General features: G+C 37.0%; 5 protein-coding genes across 7 annotated transcripts; 3 read left to right on the plus strand and 2 right to left on the minus strand.

Annotated features, from left to right (window-relative positions):
• Nucleotides 1–55: 55 nt before the first annotated feature.
• On the plus strand, nucleotides 56–6,306 carry LOC114527565 (methylcrotonoyl-CoA carboxylase beta chain, mitochondrial-like). Of its 2 annotated transcripts, XM_028549258.1 has the most exons (19): nucleotides 56–71; nucleotides 202–267; nucleotides 381–573; nucleotides 654–2,139; nucleotides 2,323–2,877; nucleotides 2,979–3,059; nucleotides 3,142–3,261; nucleotides 3,349–3,407; nucleotides 3,481–3,587; nucleotides 3,680–3,762; nucleotides 3,832–3,923; nucleotides 4,018–4,075; nucleotides 4,251–4,388; nucleotides 4,593–4,649; nucleotides 4,731–4,811; nucleotides 4,931–4,977; nucleotides 5,088–5,169; nucleotides 5,235–5,339; nucleotides 6,022–6,306. In XM_028549258.1, exons 5-18 carry the CDS (start codon nucleotides 2,329–2,331, stop codon nucleotides 5,313–5,315), a joined length of 1,635 nt encoding a protein of 544 aa, XP_028405059.1. In that variant the 5' UTR covers nucleotides 56–71; nucleotides 202–267; nucleotides 381–573; nucleotides 654–2,139; nucleotides 2,323–2,328; the 3' UTR covers nucleotides 5,316–5,339; nucleotides 6,022–6,306. The 2 variants fall into 2 exon arrangements, with proteins under 2 accessions (XP_028405059.1, XP_028405058.1); XM_028549257.1 differs by having other exon boundaries at nucleotides 5,235–6,306.
• Nucleotides 5,622–7,560, minus strand: LOC114527566. Its single transcript, XM_028549259.1, has 5 exons — nucleotides 6,940–7,560; nucleotides 6,461–6,562; nucleotides 6,308–6,374; nucleotides 5,966–6,027; nucleotides 5,622–5,820 (listed from the first exon to the last, which is right to left on the minus strand). Exons 1-5 carry the CDS (start codon nucleotides 6,989–6,991, stop codon nucleotides 5,642–5,644), a joined length of 462 nt encoding a protein of 153 aa, XP_028405060.1. The 5' UTR covers nucleotides 6,992–7,560; the 3' UTR covers nucleotides 5,622–5,641.
• Nucleotides 7,561–8,048: 488 nt separating this feature from the next.
• Nucleotides 8,049–14,872, plus strand: LOC114527667 (2-oxoglutarate dehydrogenase-like, mitochondrial). Its single transcript, XM_028549373.1, has 29 exons — nucleotides 8,049–8,558; nucleotides 9,177–9,371; nucleotides 9,468–9,570; nucleotides 9,697–9,753; nucleotides 9,849–9,949; nucleotides 10,029–10,086; nucleotides 10,187–10,283; nucleotides 10,367–10,430; nucleotides 10,524–10,697; nucleotides 10,824–10,932; nucleotides 11,085–11,155; nucleotides 11,241–11,369; nucleotides 11,465–11,527; nucleotides 11,616–11,732; nucleotides 11,811–11,963; nucleotides 12,038–12,140; nucleotides 12,343–12,468; nucleotides 12,580–12,730; nucleotides 12,831–12,958; nucleotides 13,047–13,132; nucleotides 13,222–13,314; nucleotides 13,419–13,490; nucleotides 13,573–13,623; nucleotides 13,698–13,772; nucleotides 13,874–13,946; nucleotides 14,076–14,185; nucleotides 14,275–14,328; nucleotides 14,450–14,604; nucleotides 14,696–14,872. Exons 1-29 carry the CDS (start codon nucleotides 8,376–8,378, stop codon nucleotides 14,793–14,795), a joined length of 3,051 nt encoding a protein of 1,016 aa, XP_028405174.1. The 5' UTR covers nucleotides 8,049–8,375; the 3' UTR covers nucleotides 14,796–14,872.
• Nucleotides 14,873–15,196: 324 nt separating this feature from the next.
• Nucleotides 15,197–17,090, minus strand: LOC114527669 (UPF0728 protein v1g117062-like). The gene is made up of 3 exons (XM_028549377.1): nucleotides 16,041–17,090; nucleotides 15,416–15,535; nucleotides 15,197–15,289 (listed from the first exon to the last, which is right to left on the minus strand). Exons 1-3 carry the CDS (start codon nucleotides 16,129–16,131, stop codon nucleotides 15,225–15,227), a joined length of 276 nt encoding a protein of 91 aa, XP_028405178.1. The 5' UTR covers nucleotides 16,132–17,090; the 3' UTR covers nucleotides 15,197–15,224.
• On the plus strand, nucleotides 15,433–21,206 carry LOC114527668 (protein mono-ADP-ribosyltransferase PARP12-like). Of its 2 annotated transcripts, XM_028549376.1 has the most exons (5): nucleotides 15,433–15,594; nucleotides 17,152–17,589; nucleotides 17,667–18,726; nucleotides 18,977–19,197; nucleotides 20,451–21,206. In XM_028549376.1, the coding sequence occupies exons 3-5, from the start codon at nucleotides 17,723–17,725 to the stop codon at nucleotides 20,885–20,887; spliced, it is 1,662 nt and encodes a 553-aa protein (XP_028405177.1). In that variant the 5' UTR covers nucleotides 15,433–15,594; nucleotides 17,152–17,589; nucleotides 17,667–17,722; the 3' UTR covers nucleotides 20,888–21,206. The 2 variants fall into 2 exon arrangements, with proteins under 2 accessions (XP_028405177.1, XP_028405175.1); XM_028549374.1 differs by lacking the exon at nucleotides 15,433–15,594 and having other exon boundaries at nucleotides 17,207–18,726.
• Nucleotides 21,207–22,623: the final 1,417 nt, after the last annotated feature.

The following is a 22,623-nucleotide window of genomic DNA, read 5'->3' on the forward strand; positions in this document are numbered from 1 at the left end:
TCAGGGTTTGAGCTATATCAATCTGACGATAAAAACTTATTGCTCTATGCAGTATTTCAATTTTTGTCAAGGTTAGTGGATGACGCATGCTGTATAGCAGTGTTTTTGAGGGCGACTATTTGACCTTTTGTGTTGGATACGTTTTTACCTGTTGAACTAATAATTCCTTAGTGTTTATGTGAAAGGTATTTCTTGTTTTAGGGACATTTTTGTGAGAAAAAGCTTCTGATAAGCCAAGGTGAAATGGGAAAAAACGAAGAATCTGTGGTACGATTTTACTTTGTTTCTGAAACAGATATTTCACTAGATATTTCCCTCCATTTTCGGGCGTATCATTTTGGCTGTAAAACATGTCTTGACGCGGTTTTTGTTCCCTACAGGTGTTTAATTACAGAGACTTTATGGATAAAATCAACTACGAATGTCATCCAGCGAGAATTGCAATAGACAGCGAGGATAAATGTCTGGCAATGTGCGTGATTCATCTTTGTTTCGTTAAGAACAGCGAGAGTGATGAAGACGCGCCATGTTGGGTTGAGATTGTCTTGAATATGGCTGTTCAATATGTTAAAGGTATGTTCATGCAGTGTCATCTCCTGCTTAACATGAGCACAACTTGGCTCTAAACCCAGTTTTAATAAACGTTTATTTAGGTGTAATCTCTTACGCGATGCAACGTAGAAGGGAAGTGCAGGAAAAGTATCACTTTCAAGAACCACCAGCGCTGAGAATGGACTCGAAAATGGAATTCACTTCAGCCAAAATTCTTAAGCTCATTCGACCAAGTCGTTACATTGAAACAGTGAAGTTCAAACGTAAGAATTGGGCTCGTAAAAGAGTCGTTAGTAATCCTTTTTTGTATGGCGAGGAAGACAGAAATGACAGTGCTTCTGTTTGTTCTCCTGAAACCAGTTACAATGAAGGAAGTGTGTTTGAAGAGAGTGCTGATTTGACTCAAGAGATTTGTAATTCACCTGTAAGTGAGGTTTCCGATATTTATGAAAACGTTGATATCGAGAGAGGTACTCATGATGCATCTGATCAAGTCGACGACTCGTATCTTGAAAGTACTCGACCACAGGAACGTTCATTTGACAGCTCACAAATAGAGGACAAGGAGTATCTTCGAAGAAGTATACAAGGAAATGATGAAGATGTTGGGGGATATGACGATGGCGAACTTTACGTCAACGTACAGCATGGAAGGGAAAGTGATTTTGAAACATCGGAGAGGCAAAGTTTTGATTCTAATCGTTTCCAAGAGGAATATTATGATAGAAAAGTGGATGATTCATCACGGAATGACTATAATTCTGTATACTTCATGCGCCCAGAGAATTTGATGCCTGATGCAACAACAAATCATTATGATAGTAGAACAACAGTTCACGACTATCCTGATATGAAAGACGAGGGGTTACCACAAGAGGAACACGAGGAGTCCTCATTCAAAGAATGTAGAAAGGAAGAGGCACATGAGACACAAACCCAACCACAATCTCCTGTTTTTTCACACGGCTCAGATGGCGAATTCTTTCAAACAATACCAGAGGATTCTAGTTCAGCGTATTCCTCAGAGTTGAGGGATATCCCGAGTCCTGATTACATGGACGATGATCTTCCTCTTTACACAAACTTCTCTTCCATACAAGAACACGAAGATCTCGCCACAAATGATGAAGTTTTGAATGAAAATATTTACGAGGTTATGAACAGACCAAGTCAGCCTGTGTACGATGACACGGTGGAATATGTTAACACCACTGAATCCAGGCAATATTGCCAGCAAACTGGACTAATCTTTCATCAATAGAAGTTGCTCTCTGGTCATGTGTACGGATTGTCGTTAAAAAACTTGTAATTAGGTCATTCTTCTGACCCTAAATAACGCAACGTTTTTCCATCTGATGGTTAATAGTTATGTTGATTACGGGCAATTAGAGATAAATTTTAGCTAAAATGGGGAGGAAGTTCATTTCAAGAAGAAACATTAGCCTACACTAATCTTATATAAAGTATCATCAGTTGTACTGCGGGCTCGATAGAAGATGTAAAGCAATATTTGGTTTCTCAATTTTGTTTGTTTTTAAATGTTTTTATGAAGAAAATTTATTGAATTTACTCCAAACTACACACCAGGTAATTTTTGATTGTATTTTATTGTCTGATCTGTTCATTTAAATGTTTTTTGATGTTTTGATCTTATGATATATTCCATATCATAACCGGTGCTGTGCCTGTGCAGATGATGAGGTGAAGTGTATTTGTATCACTGTAGAGAATGCTTTAAATAGCGTAATCTATTTATTCCTCACTTCACAGGCATTGATGTCTTTACGACATTTCGGGAAACTCGTTGGCAGCGCAAGGCATGGTCATATTTTGAAACCACTGAGACATATCTCGATCCAAACATTTCCTAGAATTGATGGCGACATTGATTGCAAATCAGCGGAATTTCTTAGAAACAAAGACTTTTATTCAGTATTTCAAGAAACCTATATGCAAGATTTGACCAGTTTGGACTCTGGGGCAAACAAGAAAGCAATTGATCGTCATGTAAAAGTGAATAAAAAGCTTCTTCTGAAAGATAGACTTTCATCCATTCTTGATCCAGGCTCAGATTTCTTGGAACTTTCACCACTAGCTGGATTTCGTTTGGAGTATGGTGAGATCCAACGTGCTGGTATTTTGTGTGGTATTGGCAGAATATCTGGACAACCAGTCCTTGTTCAAGGCAACGATGCAACAGTGAAAGGTGGAACTGCATATCCTGTTACTGTGAAAAAGCAGCTTCGTGCTCAAGAGATCGCAGAAGAGAATAGTTTACCATGCTTGTATTTAGTTGACAGTGGTGGTGCGTTTCTACCATTGCAGGTTGGTTAGGATTGTGTCTTCAGAGGAAGGACTGCTGCTCCTTGCCTCGAACCCCTACGAAGTTAAATATATCTGTTCCTTAATGATTGTGATATTTTCAGGCAGAAATCTTCCCGGATGAGCAACAAGGTGGAAGGGTATTTTATAATGAGGCTATCATGAGTTCAAAGAATATACCACAGGTTGGACGTCTGTTATAGATACAACTTGACCGTGCAATAATGAGACATATTGATGATAGAAAACATTTGAATTATTGCACAGATATGTATTGTATGTGGTTCATGCACAGCTGGAGGAGCCTATATCCCAACTATGGCCGATAGATGTGTGATTGTGGACAAGATCGGAACAATATTTCTTGGGGGGCCACCTTTAGTGAAGGTAAAGATCAAATCATTTCTTTTATAAACCAGAAATTTGCCTTGACTTGACAAGAAGACTTGAATGAAAAACTCAATGAATATCTAGGCTGCAACTGGTGAAATTGTATCGGCAGAAAATCTGGGTGGGGCCACGGTTCATTGCAGGTTAGACAACTTAGTATTATTGAAAATTTAACCATCTCTTATGGAGGTTTAATAAATATCAAATCATTTCTAGCATAAGTGGTTGTACAGATTATTTTGCAAAAACAGAGCAGGAAGCATTCTCAATGACCAGATCCATTTTTGGCTCATTAAATTCCACTCCACCAACACCACATTTAGGTAAGTTTAAACCTCTTGTGCATATTACAAGAAAAAACCTTTACATTCACGACAATTCTCTGTAGAATTTTAAATTCTGTTCGTGTTTTCAGACTTTGAGGAGGCTCTCCATGATCCTGAAGACCTTGGACCACTTTCAGTCCATGGAGATAGTGAAACACTTCCAATATACAAGGTAATATTTCACAAAACTCAATAAATACTTTATAGAGTTGTTGGTTAATAGAAATATATTTAATTTTAGATTATAGCACGTATTGTAGATGGAAGCAGATTTCACGAATTTAAAGAGATGTTTGGTCCAACTCTTGTGACGGGTTTTGCTGGAATAAAAGGGTGCGAGATTTGATCAGTTGGTGTTTATTCAAGTTGAAAATAGTGGCAGGTTTTCCCAGCATATCGTAAAATTGTTGGTATTTATTATTTTTAGAACTATCGTCGGTATTATAGCAAACAACGGTCCAATTACGTCGCCAGCAGCGTCGAAGGTAGGCTTTTGAATTGAATACACTAAGCCATGTTTGACGGGGATGAAATTGAAAGGAGTTTAGTTGAATTCGGGTTAGCTACTATATTCAACGCAGGCTGCAATATTGCCATAAATATTTGCAAGAGAACTTATAGATATTATGGCGTATTCTCTGACGTTTTTCGTATTTTTAGGCTGCTCATTTTGTCCGTGTCTGCTGTCAGCAGAATATCCCTCTTGTCTTCCTACAAGACACTCATCCTGTTGTCGACCAGGACCCTGAGTTGGCAAAACAACTTGCAAGATTAATGTCAGTCGTTGCATGCGCTGAGGTGAATTTCCCATGGCTATTATGTGCGATTTTCTTCTTTTGATAGATGCGAACGAGGGAATTAGTTACCTGATGTTCAAATACGAGCTCTTATATATCAGCGTATTCCTAACTAAGTACTCGTTTACATCTATCAAAAGGAGAAAATCGGGGCTTGCAGTTGCATGTGCAAGTCAGCTAAAAAATATTGCTTATTCCTGTCAAGGTGCCAAAGGTGACGGTTATTATTGGAAGATCGTTTGGTCCAACAAGTTACGCGATGGTTTGTTAAGAATTGAAATATTCTTGCTATTCAAAGATTGTCTTTGTGGATTGCCGCCATGCATATTTTCTTTCCATGTAGTGCGGTCGTTCTCTTCAACCATCATTCCTGTATCTCTGGCCTACAGCACAAATATCCCTGGACGAACCGAGCAAAATTTCTGTACGTTCTTTGAAACCATATTGTCGTAACCTTGCATCAAATCACGCACAGCCCGCAGGCGTAGAAAAGCACGACACGACAGTAGATTTCATGGTCAATGTTTTGTAAATTCTTTATAGGGTAAAAGTCAAAACCACGAGGAAATTAAAGAATATCTTGATAGTCGGTAATGCCCCTTGTTATAAATACAAATTCGTTCGTTAAAAGTCGAGGATATTTCGAGTATTTGTCTCTCAGCTGAGAGAAAACTAAGTTGTGATTCTCACCTTCGTTTAGATACAAAATAAAGTCCACTTCATTTTTTTCAACCGCCCGTCTTTGGGATGATGGTATAATCTTACCGCATCAAACGAGGGAGGTATGTACCTTGATTTTTGTGTCAAAAACCTCCAACTTTGCGTTGAAAGAAAGTCTTTTTTTCAGGTATTGGCGTTGAGTTTAAACGCATCAATGGAGAAACGAAAGTTTGTGGAAGAATCGAACTTTCCTGTCTTTCGAATGTGATTTCAGAGCTGATTTCCCAGAAAGGTTTGTCGAGAAGTCTTTCTTTAAGCATTAAGCTATGAATAAGGGGCTTCAAGAAACTCAAGCGGCAGAAACTGAAACAGCGGAATCTGGTTCTCAGGAAATTTTTTAAATCGCTTCATGACATTGCAAAATCCATGCAAGAAAATAGACGATATTTATCAAGTACTTTAGAACTAACCATTTCTGGCTTACAGAGAAGATATACCCACTAAAAATTATTATTTCATTCGGTAAATCTGTGACATTATATTTCTACACAAAAGAGCAGTTCTTAAACATGGAATTTCTTTTGATATTTGCGATTAAATTTTGTCGCGCGGACAATTATCTTTCCTTGCTTTCACAGAGAAGTAGTTGCAACATTTTGAGATTTTCGTGTCGTAGTACTGGTAACCACAGCAACTGTAGTGCGCTTTTCTGTCGTATCTTTTACCACAACAACAAACCTGTTTCAGAGGATCGTAAACCTGGTTACCACAATCTGTTAAAAAAAAATAATGGTTAGAAATGGATGTGTTTTTACCACACAACAGTTCAAGGGAGTTTCCGCTTTTCTGGGTGGTTGCCCAAAACGTAATAACTCAAACCAAGAAATATTTTTAAATAAAAAATTATTGTGGACTTACAGTAGAATGGACAGTATGCGAAATGATAAACACAATCCCATTTTCCAATATTCAAGCATATGCTGTTTTTAAAAGAAAGAAATGTTAGTCCAGATATCCTGTGTTGCCGACGGTCGGCGAACACAGATCAGTGTCGGCGAAGTATTGTTGCCGGGAAGAAACGACGACGCTAACGACTTCAGTCCTCGGCGATCACCGGGAGTGATCGTACGTCGCCGATGATTGCGATATACGAGAACTAGGCTATAATTATAACATCTAGAACATGCCTGTCTCTAGCTTTAAATGACTATCAGCTATTGATAAGTGTCTTTCTTTGAAATTAAATTTACTGTAACCTACCATTTCATACAGCTGCATCTGACCTCATACCCAGGTTTATGAGTTACACCGACTCCCCATTGACAAACTGTCAAGTCAAAACATTTAGAAAAGAAGGTTTATTCACAATATTCAGTTTTTATTCAGTTTGACTTTTTGGGATTTTATTCTTACATCCTTTTGGTGGTCCGTCATTGTTGACTTCAAGCAAAGAAGATGTCTCATCTTTTTCATCTTCAACAATAAGCTTTTGCACCTTCGCTTCTTTTTCGCTTTCTAAAGTAAAAGAATGTAAAAATTTTAGTTCAAATTTCCCAAAAAGATCTTAATTGAGATATATTAGGTAGTATTCTACAATAAGCTGTCGTGGTTTGTGTCTGAACTACCTGAGAAAGATATCTCAAACGTGGTGGTCCAGTGTAGGTAGTATTCTACAATAAGCTGTCGTAGTTTGTGTCTGAACTACCAGAGAAGGATATCTCAAACATGGTGGTCCAGTGTAGGTAGTATTCTACAATAAGTTGTCGTGGTTTGTGTCTGAACTACCTGAGAAAGATATCTCAAACGTGGTGATCCAGTGTAGGTAGTATTCTACAATAAGCTGTCGTGGTTTGTTTCTGAACTATCAAAAAAAGATATCTAAAATAACCTACCTCCAAAAGTGAAAGAAATAAGAACCAAACACAGTAATATTTGAATCTTCATCGTTGAAAATTTCAGTCCTGCCTTCACTTCACGATTGTGTGTAATGATTTATTATTACCGACAGAGCTCTGTTTGCAAATGCGGCGCTGTGTAAGATTTTTGTTTCTTACACACTAACAAAGAATAATCAAAACGTTTTGTTCACTCTAAACCCTTTGTCATTGCAAAGTTGTGTAAGAATTTATCTAAGAACTAATACCCAATGCCAAGCGGTGAAACCCAGCTTGAAACACAGATTTTTTGTCGTTATAACTACATTTTCTTTTGTATTTTACTTATGGTTTCGTTTGAAATTAAGCTACTTGACCTATCGATGTGCTCCAAATAGTTTACATACAAGTATAGATAATAAAGTGTCCTCAAGTGGTTTTGAAATAGTCAAACGTTGTGTGCCTGAACATGCTTAAAAAAAATCTTGGCAGGATTTTCAAGCCGAGGTTTAGGGTTTAAATTGTCTACAGAATATGCTAACGCGTGTTCATGAGTATTAGCCTGTATCTTTGATGAAGTTTCATTTTTCCTTGGCCATTATTACTTCCGATATAACTCTTTGAGATCATAACATAAAGTTCTTTGCAAAACAAAGAAATAAAGGATTTTTGTTTTCAAATTTTTTTAAAACAAATATCTTTAACATTGTGTGTATATTTATGACACTCGTCACCATAGGCCTGTCGTGTACTACAATTGGTACTACAACTTCGCACCATGGTCGTATGACATCATAAAATGCATTAGATCTTGCGATAAATTTGCATAAATTGCTTTGAGAGGGTTTCGGCCAAGGACGGATATTGACGGAAGATATTCGTTACATGTCGTAACTTGTCATTCCGCCTTTCGTGCCCTAAATAACATCATCGTAGACTCGATATGCATTATGTATAAAGCGAGAAATCTCTTCAGATATTTTGCTAATTTTTTTAATTCCATTACGAGAAAAAGATTTGGAGTAAAAAATGTCCAATTTGATGTTTTGAACCGAATCATTTTGGAAAAGAAATATCGTGATATGATTTTGACGGATGTTAAGTATTGCTTGACTGACGTAACAAATTAAGTTTACACTTGTTTAGTCAGAGAATATTGGTGTGGGTCAAAATACAGTCTGTGAAAAATTTGAAGAAACCTTGCTGAAAATCTTTACGTTTTCTGTGCTTGAAAGCTGATCTTTCTAGTGGAGAAAGGAGTTTTATTAAAGAACTATCAGTTCACAAGAACTATCTGGACAGTCAGTACTGCTCAGAGTTGATCGTTACCGTGATATTTTGCAAATGCTTTTGATGATTCTAAAGTTACGAAAGAGTTTTGTATATTTGAACTTGGAAAGTGACACTCTTGATTTTAGGACTTTTTTACAGCGATCGCAATCGCAATCTAGACAATGTATAGAGTTAATAAACTGACGAAATATTTTTGCCGCTCTGCATGGAGTAATCGAGCTTTAAGACTTTGCATTCGACAACAGAAAACTTTGGCAGCCGAACCGTTTGCCAATGGCACAAACAGTAATTATGTTGAGGAAATGTACGAATCCTGGAGAAAGGACCCAAACAGTGTGCATTCGGTAAGTATTCAGGCTAGTCTGGGTATGTTTTAAAAATCAAAACAAAAGTGCAGTTGAAAGAGAAGTCTATCATAAAAATAGATCAAGCATAACAAGGAAACACTTCGTATTCTAATATAACTCTCTGAAATGACCAGAGACATACTCAAATGTCAGGGGAAAGTAATGGTTGGACTTTGGTCAGTGTAGTTTTGGATATTGTATTATGATGTGATGTTAAAAAGAACCTGGGAAAATTGGATCATTTGGATGACAATTATGATATCTTGCTGGGAATTAAAAGTTGTCACATCAAAAAGTATTTCCATCCTCACAGATGACCTGCTGAGTGCTGACATATTCACATACAAAAGATGTTTGAATAAATAATAAGTTTAGTTGGCATTGCTAGAGGAAATTCCAAGAATACCAGAAAGATTTTGCTATAGGGTTTTACTGCATGAGCCTGTAAATAATCATGTAGGTTGTGATGGTGCTACTCTGAATAACCAACTTAAAAGTTAAAAAATCAGCTTTTTCAGCTTGCTATTAGTAATGCTATTAGTAATTTGAGAATTCTGATGAACAAGGAAAAACTCCAAACAGTTGTTTGAAAAACCAATTTTCTTTTCTATCTAGTCCTGGAATGCATATTTTAAGAACATTGAAAATGGTGCCCAAGCCGGGGAAGCTTATACACCACCACCTTCAATAATTCCTCAAGAGAGAAATAGCTCGTTACCGGACGTTTTGAGCCCAAATAACATTTCATCTGATAGTCGTACTGTGATTCAAAAACATTTAGCTGTTTATTCTCTTATTCGATCATATCAGGTAACTAAGAATATACTACAGTACATTACAAAACAAGTAGATTAATTAACAGCTATGTTTTAGTATGTATTTGCTTCAATCTCTTTTGATCCACAGATCAGAGGTAACAATGTTGCTGACCTTGATCCTTTGGGAATGCTGGATGCAGATCTGGATTCCAGTATACCTCCAGAATTATCATTAGGATATTGGCTGTATAGTATGTTAACAGTTATTTTGTTTTGTTTTGCTTCATGGTTCTACAATGGCATACAAGTATCAAGCATTCTTTTTCAATTCCATTGGCCAGGTCTAACTAATAGAACTATATCGTTGATGCATTTAGACACATTAAGAGGAGACCCCCCAGCAAAACTCACAACAAAGGATTACAAAGATATAAGTAAGGATAGTTTGCAAAAAATAACTTGATTTAATACAGTACTGTAAAGGATTTCCACAAAATTTTATTAACTACCTTGTTAAATTGTTTCCTAGGTGATCAAGACAATGACACAGTGTTCTACCTTCCTAACAGTACCTATATTGGTGGTGATGAACTTGCAATGAGTTTGCGAGATATTAAGAAGCGTTTAGAGGTAATTGTAAAGACTTACGTCAGTGTTATTTTTGGGTTAATTATAACTAATAATTTTGAATTATCTTTTTTACTTTCAGGAAGTGTATTGTGGCCATATTGGTTTGGAATATATGTACATTTACAGTCGTGACAAGTGTAAGTTGTTAAGCAGTTAATAGAAGATGTGATTTGTTGTTTATCTTTCATCACTTAAAGAATTTGTCAAGACACTATCGAAATTTTACCGTTCTTGAAGGTGACTGGATTAGAAAAAGATTTGAAACTCCAGGAGCATTTGAACTGACTAAGGAAGAAAAGCGTCGATTGCTTGCAAGATTGGTCAGGTCGCAGGGGTTGGTAACGTTTTCTGTAAAACATATTTCTTGATAATGCATTTTGATTTTAATGAATTTTGCATTGGTTTATTACTGTGCAGATTTGAAGCATTTCTTGCAAAGAAATGGTCGTCTGAAAAGAGATTTGGCCTTGAAGGTTGTGAGGTGTGATATTTGTTTCTTTGCCTTGTGTTTACTTGGAATTATTTGTTGCATTTATTCACAATTGTCCAGTCTCTGCAATAATATTTTTTCCAGGTGTTAATCCCTGCCATGAAAGAGATAATTGATGTCTCAAGTATGAATGGAGTTGAAAGTTTTGTCATTGGAATGCCACATCGAGGACGTTTAAATGTTATAGCTAACGTTTGCCGCAAACCTCTAGAACAGATTTTCACTCAGTTTCAGCCACACCTTGCACCTACAGATGAGGTCAGCTTTGAATTCTTTCTTCTTGTTTCAAAGAACAATTACATTAATTATTACTTAGACCAAGCAAACTTATAACCATGCATGCAATTGTCAGCCACTTTTTAATCTTAAAATTTTTTCTCTTAGGGATCGGGAGATGTGAAGTATCATCTTGGAATGTCTCACAAGAGAATAAATAGAGTGACAAATAAAGAAATAAGACTTGCTGTTGTTGCTAATCCATCGCATCTTGAAGGTTTGTTAAATATTGGCATATATGAATTGAATGTACAGTAGATGCTTATTCTTCCATCCATACTGTATACTGCAGTGCTCAGTAGGAGCAAGTTTCTAGCTAAACCAATCCTGACATTTGTTCTGATTCTTCTTCATCCGACAAATATTCAGCTGTAGACCCAGTCGTACAAGGAAAAACAAAAGCAGAGCAATTTTACAAAAATGATGAAGATGGAAAGAAGGTATGTTAAATATATAAATCTTGTGTTCAGGAAATCTAGGTAGCTCTTCTAGGTTTTTGGTACAATTAAATTATTCTTGTTTCAGGTGATGAGTATTTTACTTCATGGTGATGCTGCATTTGCTGGTCAGGGTGTCGTTTATGAAACCTTTCATTTGAGTGACTTACCAAACTACACGACCAAGGGAACAATACATATTGTTGTCAATAATCAGGTAGAGATGTTGTGTGTTGGAATTTTCTCTTTTTTTGTCTTGTGGGGAATAACTTTTAGTATTTACGTTGTATCTGAATACTGTTATTGTTGTAGATTGGTTTCACGACAGATCCAAGGGTTGCAAGATCTTCACCATACTGTACTGATGTTGCAAAGGTTAGTGCTGACTTAAATACACAGCATTTGAATCTATTGACAAGGCACGGCCTGGTGGAATAAAGACGTGTGTGTATCTCATATCTAGGTAGTGCAATGCCCAATATTCCATGTGAATGCTGATGACCCAGAGGCAGTTATAAATGTCTGCAGAGTTGCTGCAGAATGGAGAAATACGTATAGTAAAGATGTTGTCATTGATCTGGTAAGACTGACAAAAAGGAATCTGTTTTTACAGTTAAATATTTAGTTATAAGTCAGGATACATTTTTTATCTTTTAAGGTTTGCTATCGACGCTTTGGTCACAATGAAAGTGACAACCCGATGTTCACCCAGCCTAAAATGTATGAAAAAATTGAAAAGCAAACACCTGTTGTTAACAAATACGAACAGCGGTTAGTAGATGAAGGGATTGTCACAAGAGAGGAATGTGAGGTAAACTTATTTAGCTTCTGATAAGTTTGGTCAAAATGAACGTTCTTTTCTTGGAACAATTTAATGTTTATTAGGCTGAACATGACAAGTATGAGAGAATTTGTGAAGAATCTTTCAGGAAAGGAAAAGAGATAAAATCAATCAGGTTTGCCGACTGGTTAGATTCCCCCTGGAAAGGTGAGTTCTGTTGTTGAAGGATATTTTTGTATTTTCAAGCTATGTGTTAACTTTTACTTTGTAAAGTTGGTCATCCAGTAATTTCATGCATATTTTTTGCAGGCAGGCATTGTATTGTTTTTGCAAATGTAGTGTAAGCATGCAAACAATCTATTGCTATCCAGCAACCTTCTCCTATATGTGAAACAGTACTTTTTTTCAGATTTTTTCAAAGATGACAGAGGAAAGACCCCAGTACCACCAACTGGAATTAAATCAGATGAAATACATAGCATTGGTCATGCCTTCAGTAGTCCACCACCTGGTGTTGAGTTTACCATTCATGCAGGTGAAGTAATCAAATAATATATTATCTGCATGCAGTGAGTGTTTGTGGTGTAAAAAGCATAGTAAAAGTTCATGCTTGTGACAGGTTTCATCTCAATGAATGCTTTTTTAGGTTTAAAACGGATTCTAAAGGCCCGTAAAAAAATGCTGGAGGAAGGGCATGTTGACTGGGCCATTGGTGAGGCTCTGGCATTTGGTTCATTATTGAAAGAGGGGATACATGTCAGACTGAGTGGTCAGGATGTTGAACGGGGAACATTTAGGTATGATAGTGGTAATTCAACCTGTAGACTATATATCAGGATATGCTGGCCACTACATATGATGCTATGTTTTAAATTTTCTTTTCCTCCAACCTCGTAGCCATCGTCACCATGTATTACACGACCAAAATCGAGATAAAGAGACCTACATCCCTCTCAATGAATTGTCTGAAACTCAAGCTGAATATACTGTGTGTAACAGTTCTCTGTCGGAATATGCTGTGTTAGGTTTGTGCTAACTGAAATCTTTAAAGTCCACCTCCACAATGTATGATTATGCAAATCACAAATGCTATATGTACTTCCATTTTCAAAGGTTTTGAACTTGGCTACAGTATGACCAATCCAAACTCTCTAGTCCTTTGGGAAGCACAGTTTGGTGATTTCAACAACACAGCACAGGTTATATATTTATTATAAATTGCGGCTTGCTCTTCTTTTTCCAGTCTACAAAGTATATAAAATATTATTTCCTTCAATCAATGTTTCAGTGCATCATAGATCAGTTCATTAGCAGTGGACAGGACAAGTGGATCAGACAAAGTAACATTGTCCTCTTGCTTCCTCATGGTTTTGAAGGCATGGTAAGCTGTTTTTATTCTTTTGTAAATGAAGTTTGCATGTTGTATCATAGTCTAGAGTTATTTCCGTCCATTTTAGTTTACAGTTTATCTCTGTCTATTTTCAGGGACCTGAACATTCAAGTGCTCGTCCTGAGCGTTTTCTACAAATGAGTAATGATGACCCAGACACCTTTCCTGTGAGTTTAAAACAGAGTCTCTTGTTTTGTGGTTTTATATATTTTCTCCATTATTTTGGTAATGTTTTATTTCTTATCATAGCCTGAGGGAGATGACTTTGAAGTAAAACAACTTTACAACACAAACTGGCAGGTATGTTTTGCACCTTTTTATTTCATATCCTAATAATGTAAGCTAGTTCTAATCCAGGTGCTGTGGGTTTTAAGGTTGTAAACTGCAGCACTCCAGCAAATTATTTCCATGTTTTAAGAAGACAAACACAGATGGACTTCAGAAAACCGGCAAGCATTTAACATTGTTTAGCATTAACCAGTTTTTCGAATTGTTGTGCAAACTGAAATCGCACTTGCAAAGGTTGTGTATTGATTCATTTATTTTTCAGCTAATCATTTTCACACCAAAAAGTTTGCTTCGTTTACCAGCTGCAAAATCTGCTTTGGAAGATTTCAGTGAAGGTGGCATTGTAATTAATGATAAACCAACCTGAAAAATACTATTGCATGAATAACTTATTAAAGATGGTTTTATCCTTTACACTGAATAAATTGTGATCAATTCTAACTCATTGTTGATATTATCGCCAGGCACATCATTCAAGCGATGTATCTTGGAGAATGGTGCAGCCAGTGAGAATCCTGAGGGAGTGAAAAAACTGATTCTCTGTACTGGCAAGGTTTATTATGATCTAGTCAAGGTAGGTAAAGAATTCTGAAGCCTGTGAATTAATGTTGTTCAAATTATTATTATCAAACCATGCAATATAAATTCTTTGGCAATTCTCAGGCACGTGAAGAAAATAAGTTGGATTCTGCCATTGCTATCAGCACAGTTGAACAGGTAATTCTAGTCTCTTGTGAATTGTGATATTCATTTGTGTAAACCTCACTGATGTTAAATGCAGATAATGTTCATGTTTTATTAAATCTTCAGTTTGTATAATTTTCTCATATTTTTGTAGTTGTGTCCTTTCCCCTTTGACTATGTGAAAAAAGAGGCTGAAAAATATAACAATGCAGAAATAACATGGGTTCAGGAGGAACCAAAGAACATGGGGTACTGGAGCTACGTGAAACCTCGCATTGAAACAGCCACAAACCATGGCAAGAAAGTTGGGTTAGTATCCAGCACAAAGCATGCTGGTTTTTGTGAGTAATCCAGTTCTTGCTTTTTTTTGAAAATTAATAAATTGTTTGTAATATCTCAGGTATGCTGGCAGATCACCAACAGCTGCAGTTGCAACAGGAAATAAATATCTGCACAATTCTGAACAAAACAATGTGATCAAAGATGCATTAGAACTCTGAACTAGTCTGAATGTTCAGTACCGTAAAGTGAAAACTTTTAGTGGATCTTGAAACAACTTTACTACACACGGGGTAACAGAGAGTATTATTCATGGTATGTTTTATTAAAACAGGAGTGTCTAGTGGCCATTGATTGAAATCATGGGAGAAAGCTTGACACATGATAACTACAGTATAAAAAGCAATTATTGTGGTGATATAATAGCAATATTTATATGCACACAGTGGTAAATATATAAATTTTCTACAAACGTGTAATCTTTTTACTGCCCTGAAAATATTGCATGTCTTTAAAGTTTAAACAAACAATTTGCAAGAAAGTGCACTTCAAAAATATGTACAAAATTTAATGGGATCAGAAGTTACATTACATAGCATTGAATTAAGCTGTACAAAATATCACAATATTGAAATGTAATCTCGATTGAATTAAAACGCTTTTCTGACGGCTTCCAAAACCTCGTAACAAACTGGGTCTAACATGCCATCGCCCCCTATGAAAAATTTGTATAAATTTGAATTAATTGTTTAATGACCATAACTTGCAAATACACTGCGTGTCTACGTTGGGACGTCAGCGAGCAACGACCACGAGGTACACAGGTTGAATGTCGACTTACCAAACTGGAAATTTTGGATGGTGGAGGTGAAAATGGTTTCGCCATTGATAATGATTTCAACGACGTTTCTATCAGGGATCGCAGTAAAGCTTACACTGTGGCCATCTTGAAGAAGAAGAGCTGAATCGAGAAAGTATTGAATGTTAGCGACTCGAAAGCATCACAAATAAACTTCAGAGGTAGGTCTTGATAAGCACAAGTTTCAAAGCTATTTTAGATCATTTAGGGCTGCTTTCCACTGTCGTGCTTTTTGCACGCACGTAAAAGTTTAAAATCTAAGTTGTTGTAAAACACGTCAAATCATCAGCAGAATCTATAAACCGTATTCAACTATTCAATCGTTGATTTGATAAGTATCGTTTAAATGATTAGTCAATTTTGCAATATAAAACAGAGGAAAGGTGAACCTGGGCAATCGGTTTCGTTTCCTCGAAATGATCTACCTCCTTGCAACGTTTCACGAGCCGGAAATTATAATTTGCCTCCACAGGATCATTTTTGTATCTTTGAATTTTCAAACGAAAATCCTGCGCTAAAAAAGATTTGTCTTTTCCGTCCTAGCAACGGTATCTATGACAGAATTGTCCTCCGTTTTTACTCGGGAATATTGCCTGCATTTATATACCTTGTAATCCTTCTAAACGCGCCGTACGATGTTCAAGTAAACCAAAACTCACATACGGTCCATAACTTATGGTTACTTTATGTTTTTTCATCGCAAATTTTCTTCAGTTGACGAAATTAAAGGGACTGAAAAGTAACAAATTTGTTTTGTTTACATCAGAGTGCGCCAGCAATTTATGCGAACGTTTTTTGGTTACTTCATGTAAAGTATAATTATGCGTTGTTCGTACATTCTTGCCAAACACTGCCCCAGGTCCTGCCCGGTGTCTCTAGACGACCAGGTGCGGTTCTTGTCCAAGCGCCGCTATGTATGCAAATCAGTTAAATATAGTAAAAATATCTATATATATATGAACTTCAGCCGATCCTAAAACGTTCGGTTCTACACAAATAATTACGATAGTCACATATTGGTCTTAAATCATATCCAGATACGATTTGAGTTTTTCAATATGAATGTTCTTCTCGAAGGATCGTTCACATATCTTTTCTCAGCGATCCTCGGTTATCGATAATGGAATACTTTGGTCTAGTTTAGCTTGCCATACTAGACGCTGTCTTTCAGTTGGCTATAAGCTGCAATGATTGAATATATTCTGCTAATCTCGTCGGTCTAAGAATTGTTATATAACAGTTGAAGAGTGATTATCATTAGGGTCAGGAAATGGGATAAGTGTCAGTCCGTAAAAGGTCAGTCTGCCGCGTTTCAGCGCAATATCCCACAGGGGTTTAATGAAGCATGCGTTTGTTATGTTTACTAAATCTCTGTCAAAATCAAGGAACAAATTGGATCAGTCAGGTTCCTGATCGTTATATTAGACCGTAAATTGATAATGAACATGTGTACATATCATTATTACCAACCTCCCCAGAGCTCGACACTGTGTCATGCTTATACCTTGCTACTGTAATGTTACCTTAGCATTGGAATATTGTTTATCCATCTATATTCGTCAATATTTATCTCAAATTTTAGCACGATATTGCTTTCATTTGATTTTCTAACAAATTAAATCTGATGCATACATAACATATTTTCCGCATTCCTAGCATATTTTCCCTTTGAGTGCGGATTGAAAGAAAATTCTATTCATATTGAAATCGAAATATAGACACAAAGACAGGAGAGGAGACGAGATAATTATATAACATGGCATTGTGTGCTTGAAATATCGCGACTATCTTCTGTGTGCGACGTCGTGGACAGTGAACCGACCTTTTTGGTATCATTTCCTTGTCATAAACCTACTCAAACGGAGATTAGCGTATCATAGTTCCGTGTTCATGACATTGTCTGCTCGACAGAAACAGTTCAAACATAATCTAGACACGTCACCGTGTTTTGTTTAATTGCGTGATAAAAAGCTTGTTTGAACTGCAGTTTCGATGAAACGAATGGGGTAAAGCGTAGAAAGACTGTTGTATGAAACTCTTGGTACATGTAAGAAAGAAGGTAAACACGATCAAGCGACAAACTGAGTGTATATATATTGGCGATATCGAGAGAAATATGCGAGGATTATGTATCTGGTGGTGATACGGCGAACAAGGTAATACTTGCACTTGTATTGATTGAGTCAGCAATTCAGAGCGACCAGTTCTTAAAGGATAAATTGGTGAATTCTAGTTTCAGTTATTGGATCGTGTAAGAAGAAATGGACGCATCTAGTTAAAGATAGGAGCATGTTGAGCGTGCAGACGAAACTCTCAAATGAATGCCAGCGTTGTTCCTGTGTGTCCGAGTTGTGTGCTCCGGCAACAGCGAATGAAACTGGATCAAATATCATCCTTGAACTTCCGCCTGCTTATGCCTTCCATATGCCTTACCAAAATGACCTTTACCTTGGCTACCGTTACGACCCTGATCGGCTCTCACGAACCAGTGTATCTGGTGGCTCTTGCAAAACTGGCTGCTCCCGTGACCATAAAGAACACCACTTGCTTCACTCGGGTCTGGGGCAACATGACGCAGATGAGCTCCAAGAAATCATATTTGAGAACTTACCTTCGACTACGTCTATAGAAATGTCATCAAAAAACGAGAAAGCAGAGAATTTAACTGTCGAAGTTCAACAAACTACGCAAAGTTCGACATTATGCAATGTGTATAAACCAACAACTCAATCTTCAACTGCGTCGAATGGAACCCCTTCAAACCTGAATGAAACGAGCAAAAGCTTTCAATCTCCTTTCAAAAGAAAACAAAGTTTTTCTAGAGAAGATGATGTCAGCAATTATTGCAAACCAGCAACCGGCTCATCGTCTGATGCAAGCAACCATCCATCATCCAGCTCCAATTTGGATCACCTAACGACAAAGAAAGCTATCAAAGAACCTTTAAAAACTCTTGAATCAACAAACAACAGTTTCCTTCCTCCTGTTGGTCCAAATGACTTTCAATTGACCATTTCACTTTCCCAGGATCCTTGGGATATGTCGACGCAAGATGCAGAATGGTTGTACATTGATAAAAACGGAGAACAGTTGCCTCTGAATCTAAATACATCATTGCTGCTGGATCATATTCATAATTCATGTACCCAGTTCAATTCCAAAGTCAGAATGAGCTTGCCAGAGACAGGCAAAATGTACGATATCAATTTTAGAGAACTTGAGATGACTGACGTATGTACTGGAGAGAAAACCGCGCTGCTTAGAAAGTCTTGGACACCTGGTAAACCACTTCAGTAAGTACTTGAGGAATTCTAACATGATTACATATTTCTTGTGTGAAATACTTGCATCGCATATTATATAATCATGCGTCATGACCTCTTAAAAAAATTAACTTTGGCCTAAGTTTATCGACAGTCGGTGTCCCATCAGTCATATAACTGTTTTTAAAATAGGTTAGCTTATGAATTGTGTTTATTTATCCAATATTTATATATAAGTATAATACAGTAATTTTTGTTACTGATATACCCTTCTATTCAGAGCTGAAAATGAAAGTTTTTTTCCGACGAGTTGGTCCCCTCAAAATCATGATATCGTGTTGGTTACACTAGATCAAAAAACCGAGGAACATCGCACGATCAGAAACACCTTTCTTCGAACCATGCCAGAGTGCTGTGTCATTGGCATTGAGCGAATACAAAATAAGAAACTCTTCATAAGATATTCCTTTCAGAAAGCTGTCTTGTTGGAGAAAGTTTCAGGTAAAAATCTTACTATAATTATAATGCAAAATACGAAATGATTGAATTGATTTGGCGGTGACTGTTACCATTTCAATAAAACTTTATCCTTTTATCCTTGAAATAATTGCTACTGTTGAAAACTTTATCCTTTATTCTATTCTTGTCGAGTCTGTCGACCGTTTATTAATTGCGAGAAGGACAAATATTCGAATGTTTTGAGACGGAATTGGGATCGAAAGGTTAGATTGAGAAAGATGAAACTTATTGTTCTTCGATTGGGATCTAAGGGAATTTCGAAAGGGTTCAAAGGCAGCATTACCATCGTAAAAACACACTAACCACACTCACTTTCGTACGTTATCTCAGATACAATATGGCGTAGATTTGATTCCTGCCAAAAGACACACAGCTGACCACATTCACCTGCGACAACGCCTTACGTTATCACGACGCTGTCCACCAAAAAGTTGACTTTGACTTTGGATTGCCTTACATGTCGTTGAAGGTCACTGCCATTGCTCAAAAAAATTCCATACCAAAACATTGTATATCATCATTCCCACCGAGAGGGCGTGTATCACATTTCTTTCCAACATCATGCATGTAGAACAAAGTGTTATGACCCGATCTAAGCTTTTTTCATTACAGTTAAACGTTAAAACAAACGGGAATATTGCTACAAAAATCAAAACTGAAACCTTGCAAACATTTAAAATGAAAAAAGGTGTATATTAGTAACGTGTTGAGAAAGCGTTACCATGCATGCTAATTTCTCTTTAAACGTAAATCGTTTGAATGGCTTTTCTTAAATATCTAATATTTATTATAATTAAAATAGTACTCCCGCCCAGAACTGCATGCCTTCCGTTCATGGTCCGGCTGGAATTTATCGCTTGTTGATAGTCGTATTCTGAACTCTTTGTTTTCCTTGCTGCATTATCCGTATCCGTAAGCTTACCCTTAGGACATGATTATCTAAGGCCGGTTGGATCATCAAATTGTCTCGGTGGTAATTGGTCTTAAGACTGTAGTATTAAACTCTCTCGACCTTTCAACCAGGCAGCCATAAATAGAGTTCCGGACAGACGAAGAATATCTGCTTGACGAGACCAGCTTTTGAAGCAGTCTCCTTGTCAAAAATGATCGCCACATTAATTTTTCTTCCTGCAAAGAAATCTCCGACAGCGATATATTCAGTCGCATTCCTTCTTTTGAAGTTTGACTGTTTAACCATACACTGGCGTTAAACTGATATGTTTATGTTGTTTTAGGGAGCGTTGAGGGTCTGAATGAAAAGATGCTGTTTCACGGAACGAGCAAAACTCCTCCGAAAAAAATCTGGCAAAGCGAAGATGGTTTTGATTTGCGTTACTCACGGCGCGGTATGTGGGGAATTGGTTCCTACTTTGCCCAAAATTCCTCGTACTCCGACAATTACGCTTACATATATTCTGGGAATTATCCGGTCTTCCGGGAAATGATTGTAGCCAACGTTCTGACAGGGAATTCTATAGAAATGCAATCAAATAATAAAACGAGAAAACTCACTCGTCCGCCCGTATTTACACAGGCGACGCAGAATAATCCCGAAGTACTTTACGATTCCGTAACGGGATTTACCGGAGGCAGCCGAATATACGTCCTCTATAAGTTTGACATGGCTTACCCAAGTTATTTAATTCGCTATTTCCATCTCAAACCGGGCTGATATAAATGGATGTAACCTTGTATCCTCAAACACGAAGGCTTGGCTTCTCGTAAACATCGACGTGCTCCAGATCTATTGCATGCCTCATCATTGTTTGATCTGATGGACGACGTAGTGCTTTTGATCCGTCCACGTTCTCTCAATGGTAGCGCAAGAGAAGTCAGAACTGAACCTCGCTAAAGGCACACACGTCCGGTTTGGATACATAACGAAACAATGGTAAAAATTACCATAAATAAAACCCTACACTTAAAACCTCAAAAAAGAGACTCGTGATATATTATTAATAATCCTATACATTTTGTACTATAATAAAATTTGAGGGTAAACCTTTTTTATAATGACTTCAGACACGGAAAGCCTGACGACACACGAAGTTTGATTGACCTCACCAGCAACAGCAGGACCACGTTTGAGACATCTTCTTCAGTTAGTTCAGACACAAACCACGACAGCTTATTGTAAAAAGTACTACCTACACTAGACCACCACGTTTGAGATATCTTTTTCAGGTAGTTCAGACACAAACCACGACAGTTTATTGTAGAATACTACCTACACTGGACCACCACGTTTGAGATATCTTTCTCAGGTAGTTCCGGCAGACACAAACCACGACAGCTTATTGTAGAATATTACCTACACTAGACCACCAAGTTTGAGATATTTTTCTCAGGTAGCTTAGACACAAACCACGACAGCTAGCTTATTATAGAATACTACCTACACTAGACCACCACGTTTGAGATATCTTTCTCAGGTAGTTTAGACACAAATCACGACATCTTATTGTAGAATACTACCTACACTGGATCACCACGTTTGAGATATCTTTCTCAGGTAGTTTAGACACAAATCACGACATCTTATTGTAGAATACTACCTACACTGGATCACCACGTTTGAGATATCTTCTTCGGGTAGTTCAGACACAAACCGGCTGCGATTAATGGCTTATTGCGGCCGAATACTACTGCATTGGACCATTGCGTTTGAAAGATTTCTAGACAGTTATCATGTACATGGAAATCGCAAAGGGCAGCTTATTTAAGAGCAGTCATTGAATTTCTTTTACTAATGCACTCGCCTTAGGCGTCGCATTTCTTCCCTGTATCATTTGCTTTGGTTAAAAGATGATTAGTATTGAAAAAAGCCGATTTGTATTGAGGAAACAACTTGGCGCTAATAGTGTTATATTGTTGTTTGTGGAGATACAGTTTCATTGAAAGAAAACAGTTTTATTCAATACATGAACAACAATCTAGACAATGCCAATGGAGTGTTATTATCGGCATTCAATGGATGAATCACAAGTAATTATCTCACTTATCAGGCACCAAACTGTAAGTGTTACTGACAAAGGCTCTTTAAATGTGTGGAAAATGTTTTTGTCTCTCGGCCAGTTTATTTTGAAGCTTTAACTCTTTAGAGCAAGGAGAAACCATCTTTATAAGGAGATTAGACATTTATTAGTCTCTGATTGCCTAAGTACAATGAATTCAAAACGTCATTTAATGTCTTGACTGCATGCATGCCGTTAAACAAATTATTAATTCGATGGGATATTGGAATGCTATTTTAATAATGATCACAACACTTTATTAAGAAATATTGCAATTCGTAGGCATTATATATAACCCGTGGAAACTATTCTTCGCATAAAAAGTTTTACTCTGAACATTGCTTCAAGATTCATCAGTTTGGAGCTGCTGTTTACGACTGCAGAATAAATTTTC

The sequence above is a fragment of the Dendronephthya gigantea genome, unplaced genomic scaffold (assembly GCF_004324835.1).
Source record: "Dendronephthya gigantea isolate DGI-Jeju-01 unplaced genomic scaffold, DenGig_1.0 000045F, whole genome shotgun sequence".
NCBI lineage: Eukaryota > Metazoa > Cnidaria > Anthozoa > Malacalcyonacea > Nephtheidae > Dendronephthya > Dendronephthya gigantea.

Excerpts from the sequence above, each read along its gene's own strand:
- LOC114527565 (XM_028549257.1), top strand. The coding sequence starts at position 2,329 with ATGTCTTTACGACATTTCGGGAAACTCGTTGGCAGCGCAAGGCATGGT. Across the intron at positions 4,650-4,730 it reads GTCCAACAAGTTACGCGATG|TGCGGTCGTTCTCTTCAACC; the intron begins GTTTGTTAAGAA and ends CTTTCCATGTAG. Across the intron at positions 4,978-5,087 it reads AAAGAATATCTTGATAGTCG|ATACAAAATAAAGTCCACTT; the intron begins GTAATGCCCCTT and ends ACCTTCGTTTAG.
- LOC114527566 (XM_028549259.1), bottom strand. The coding sequence starts at position 6,991 with ATGAAGATTCAAATATTACTGTGTTTGGTTCTTATTTCTTTCACTTTT. Across the intron at positions 6,375-6,460 it reads TGACGGACCACCAAAAGGAT|TTTGTCAATGGGGAGTCGGT; the intron begins GTAAGAATAAAA and ends TTGACTTGACAG. Across the intron at positions 6,028-6,307 it reads AGATGCAGCTGTATGAAATG|CATATGCTTGAATATTGGAA; the intron begins GTAGGTTACAGT and ends TTTTAAAAACAG.
- LOC114527667 (XM_028549373.1), top strand. The coding sequence starts at position 8,376 with ATGTATAGAGTTAATAAACTGACGAAATATTTTTGCCGCTCTGCATGG. Across the intron at positions 9,950-10,028 it reads ATATTAAGAAGCGTTTAGAG|GAAGTGTATTGTGGCCATAT; the intron begins GTAATTGTAAAG and ends TTTTACTTTCAG. Across the intron at positions 14,186-14,274 it reads TTTATTATGATCTAGTCAAG|GCACGTGAAGAAAATAAGTT; the intron begins GTAGGTAAAGAA and ends GGCAATTCTCAG.
- LOC114527669 (XM_028549377.1), bottom strand. The coding sequence starts at position 16,131 with ATGAAAAAACATAAAGTAACCATAAGTTATGGACCGTATGTGAGTTTT. Across the intron at positions 15,536-16,040 it reads GCGTTTAGAAGGATTACAAG|CTCTTCTTCTTCAAGATGGC; the intron begins GTATATAAATGC and ends TTCTCGATTCAG. Across the intron at positions 15,290-15,415 it reads CATCCAAAATTTCCAGTTTG|GGGGCGATGGCATGTTAGAC; the intron begins GTAAGTCGACAT and ends AATTTTTCATAG.
- LOC114527668 (XM_028549376.1), top strand. The coding sequence starts at position 17,723 with ATGTTGAGCGTGCAGACGAAACTCTCAAATGAATGCCAGCGTTGTTCC. Across the intron at positions 18,727-18,976 it reads ACACCTGGTAAACCACTTCA|AGCTGAAAATGAAAGTTTTT; the intron begins GTAAGTACTTGA and ends CCTTCTATTCAG. Across the intron at positions 19,198-20,450 it reads CTTGTTGGAGAAAGTTTCAG|GGAGCGTTGAGGGTCTGAAT; the intron begins GTAAAAATCTTA and ends ATGTTGTTTTAG.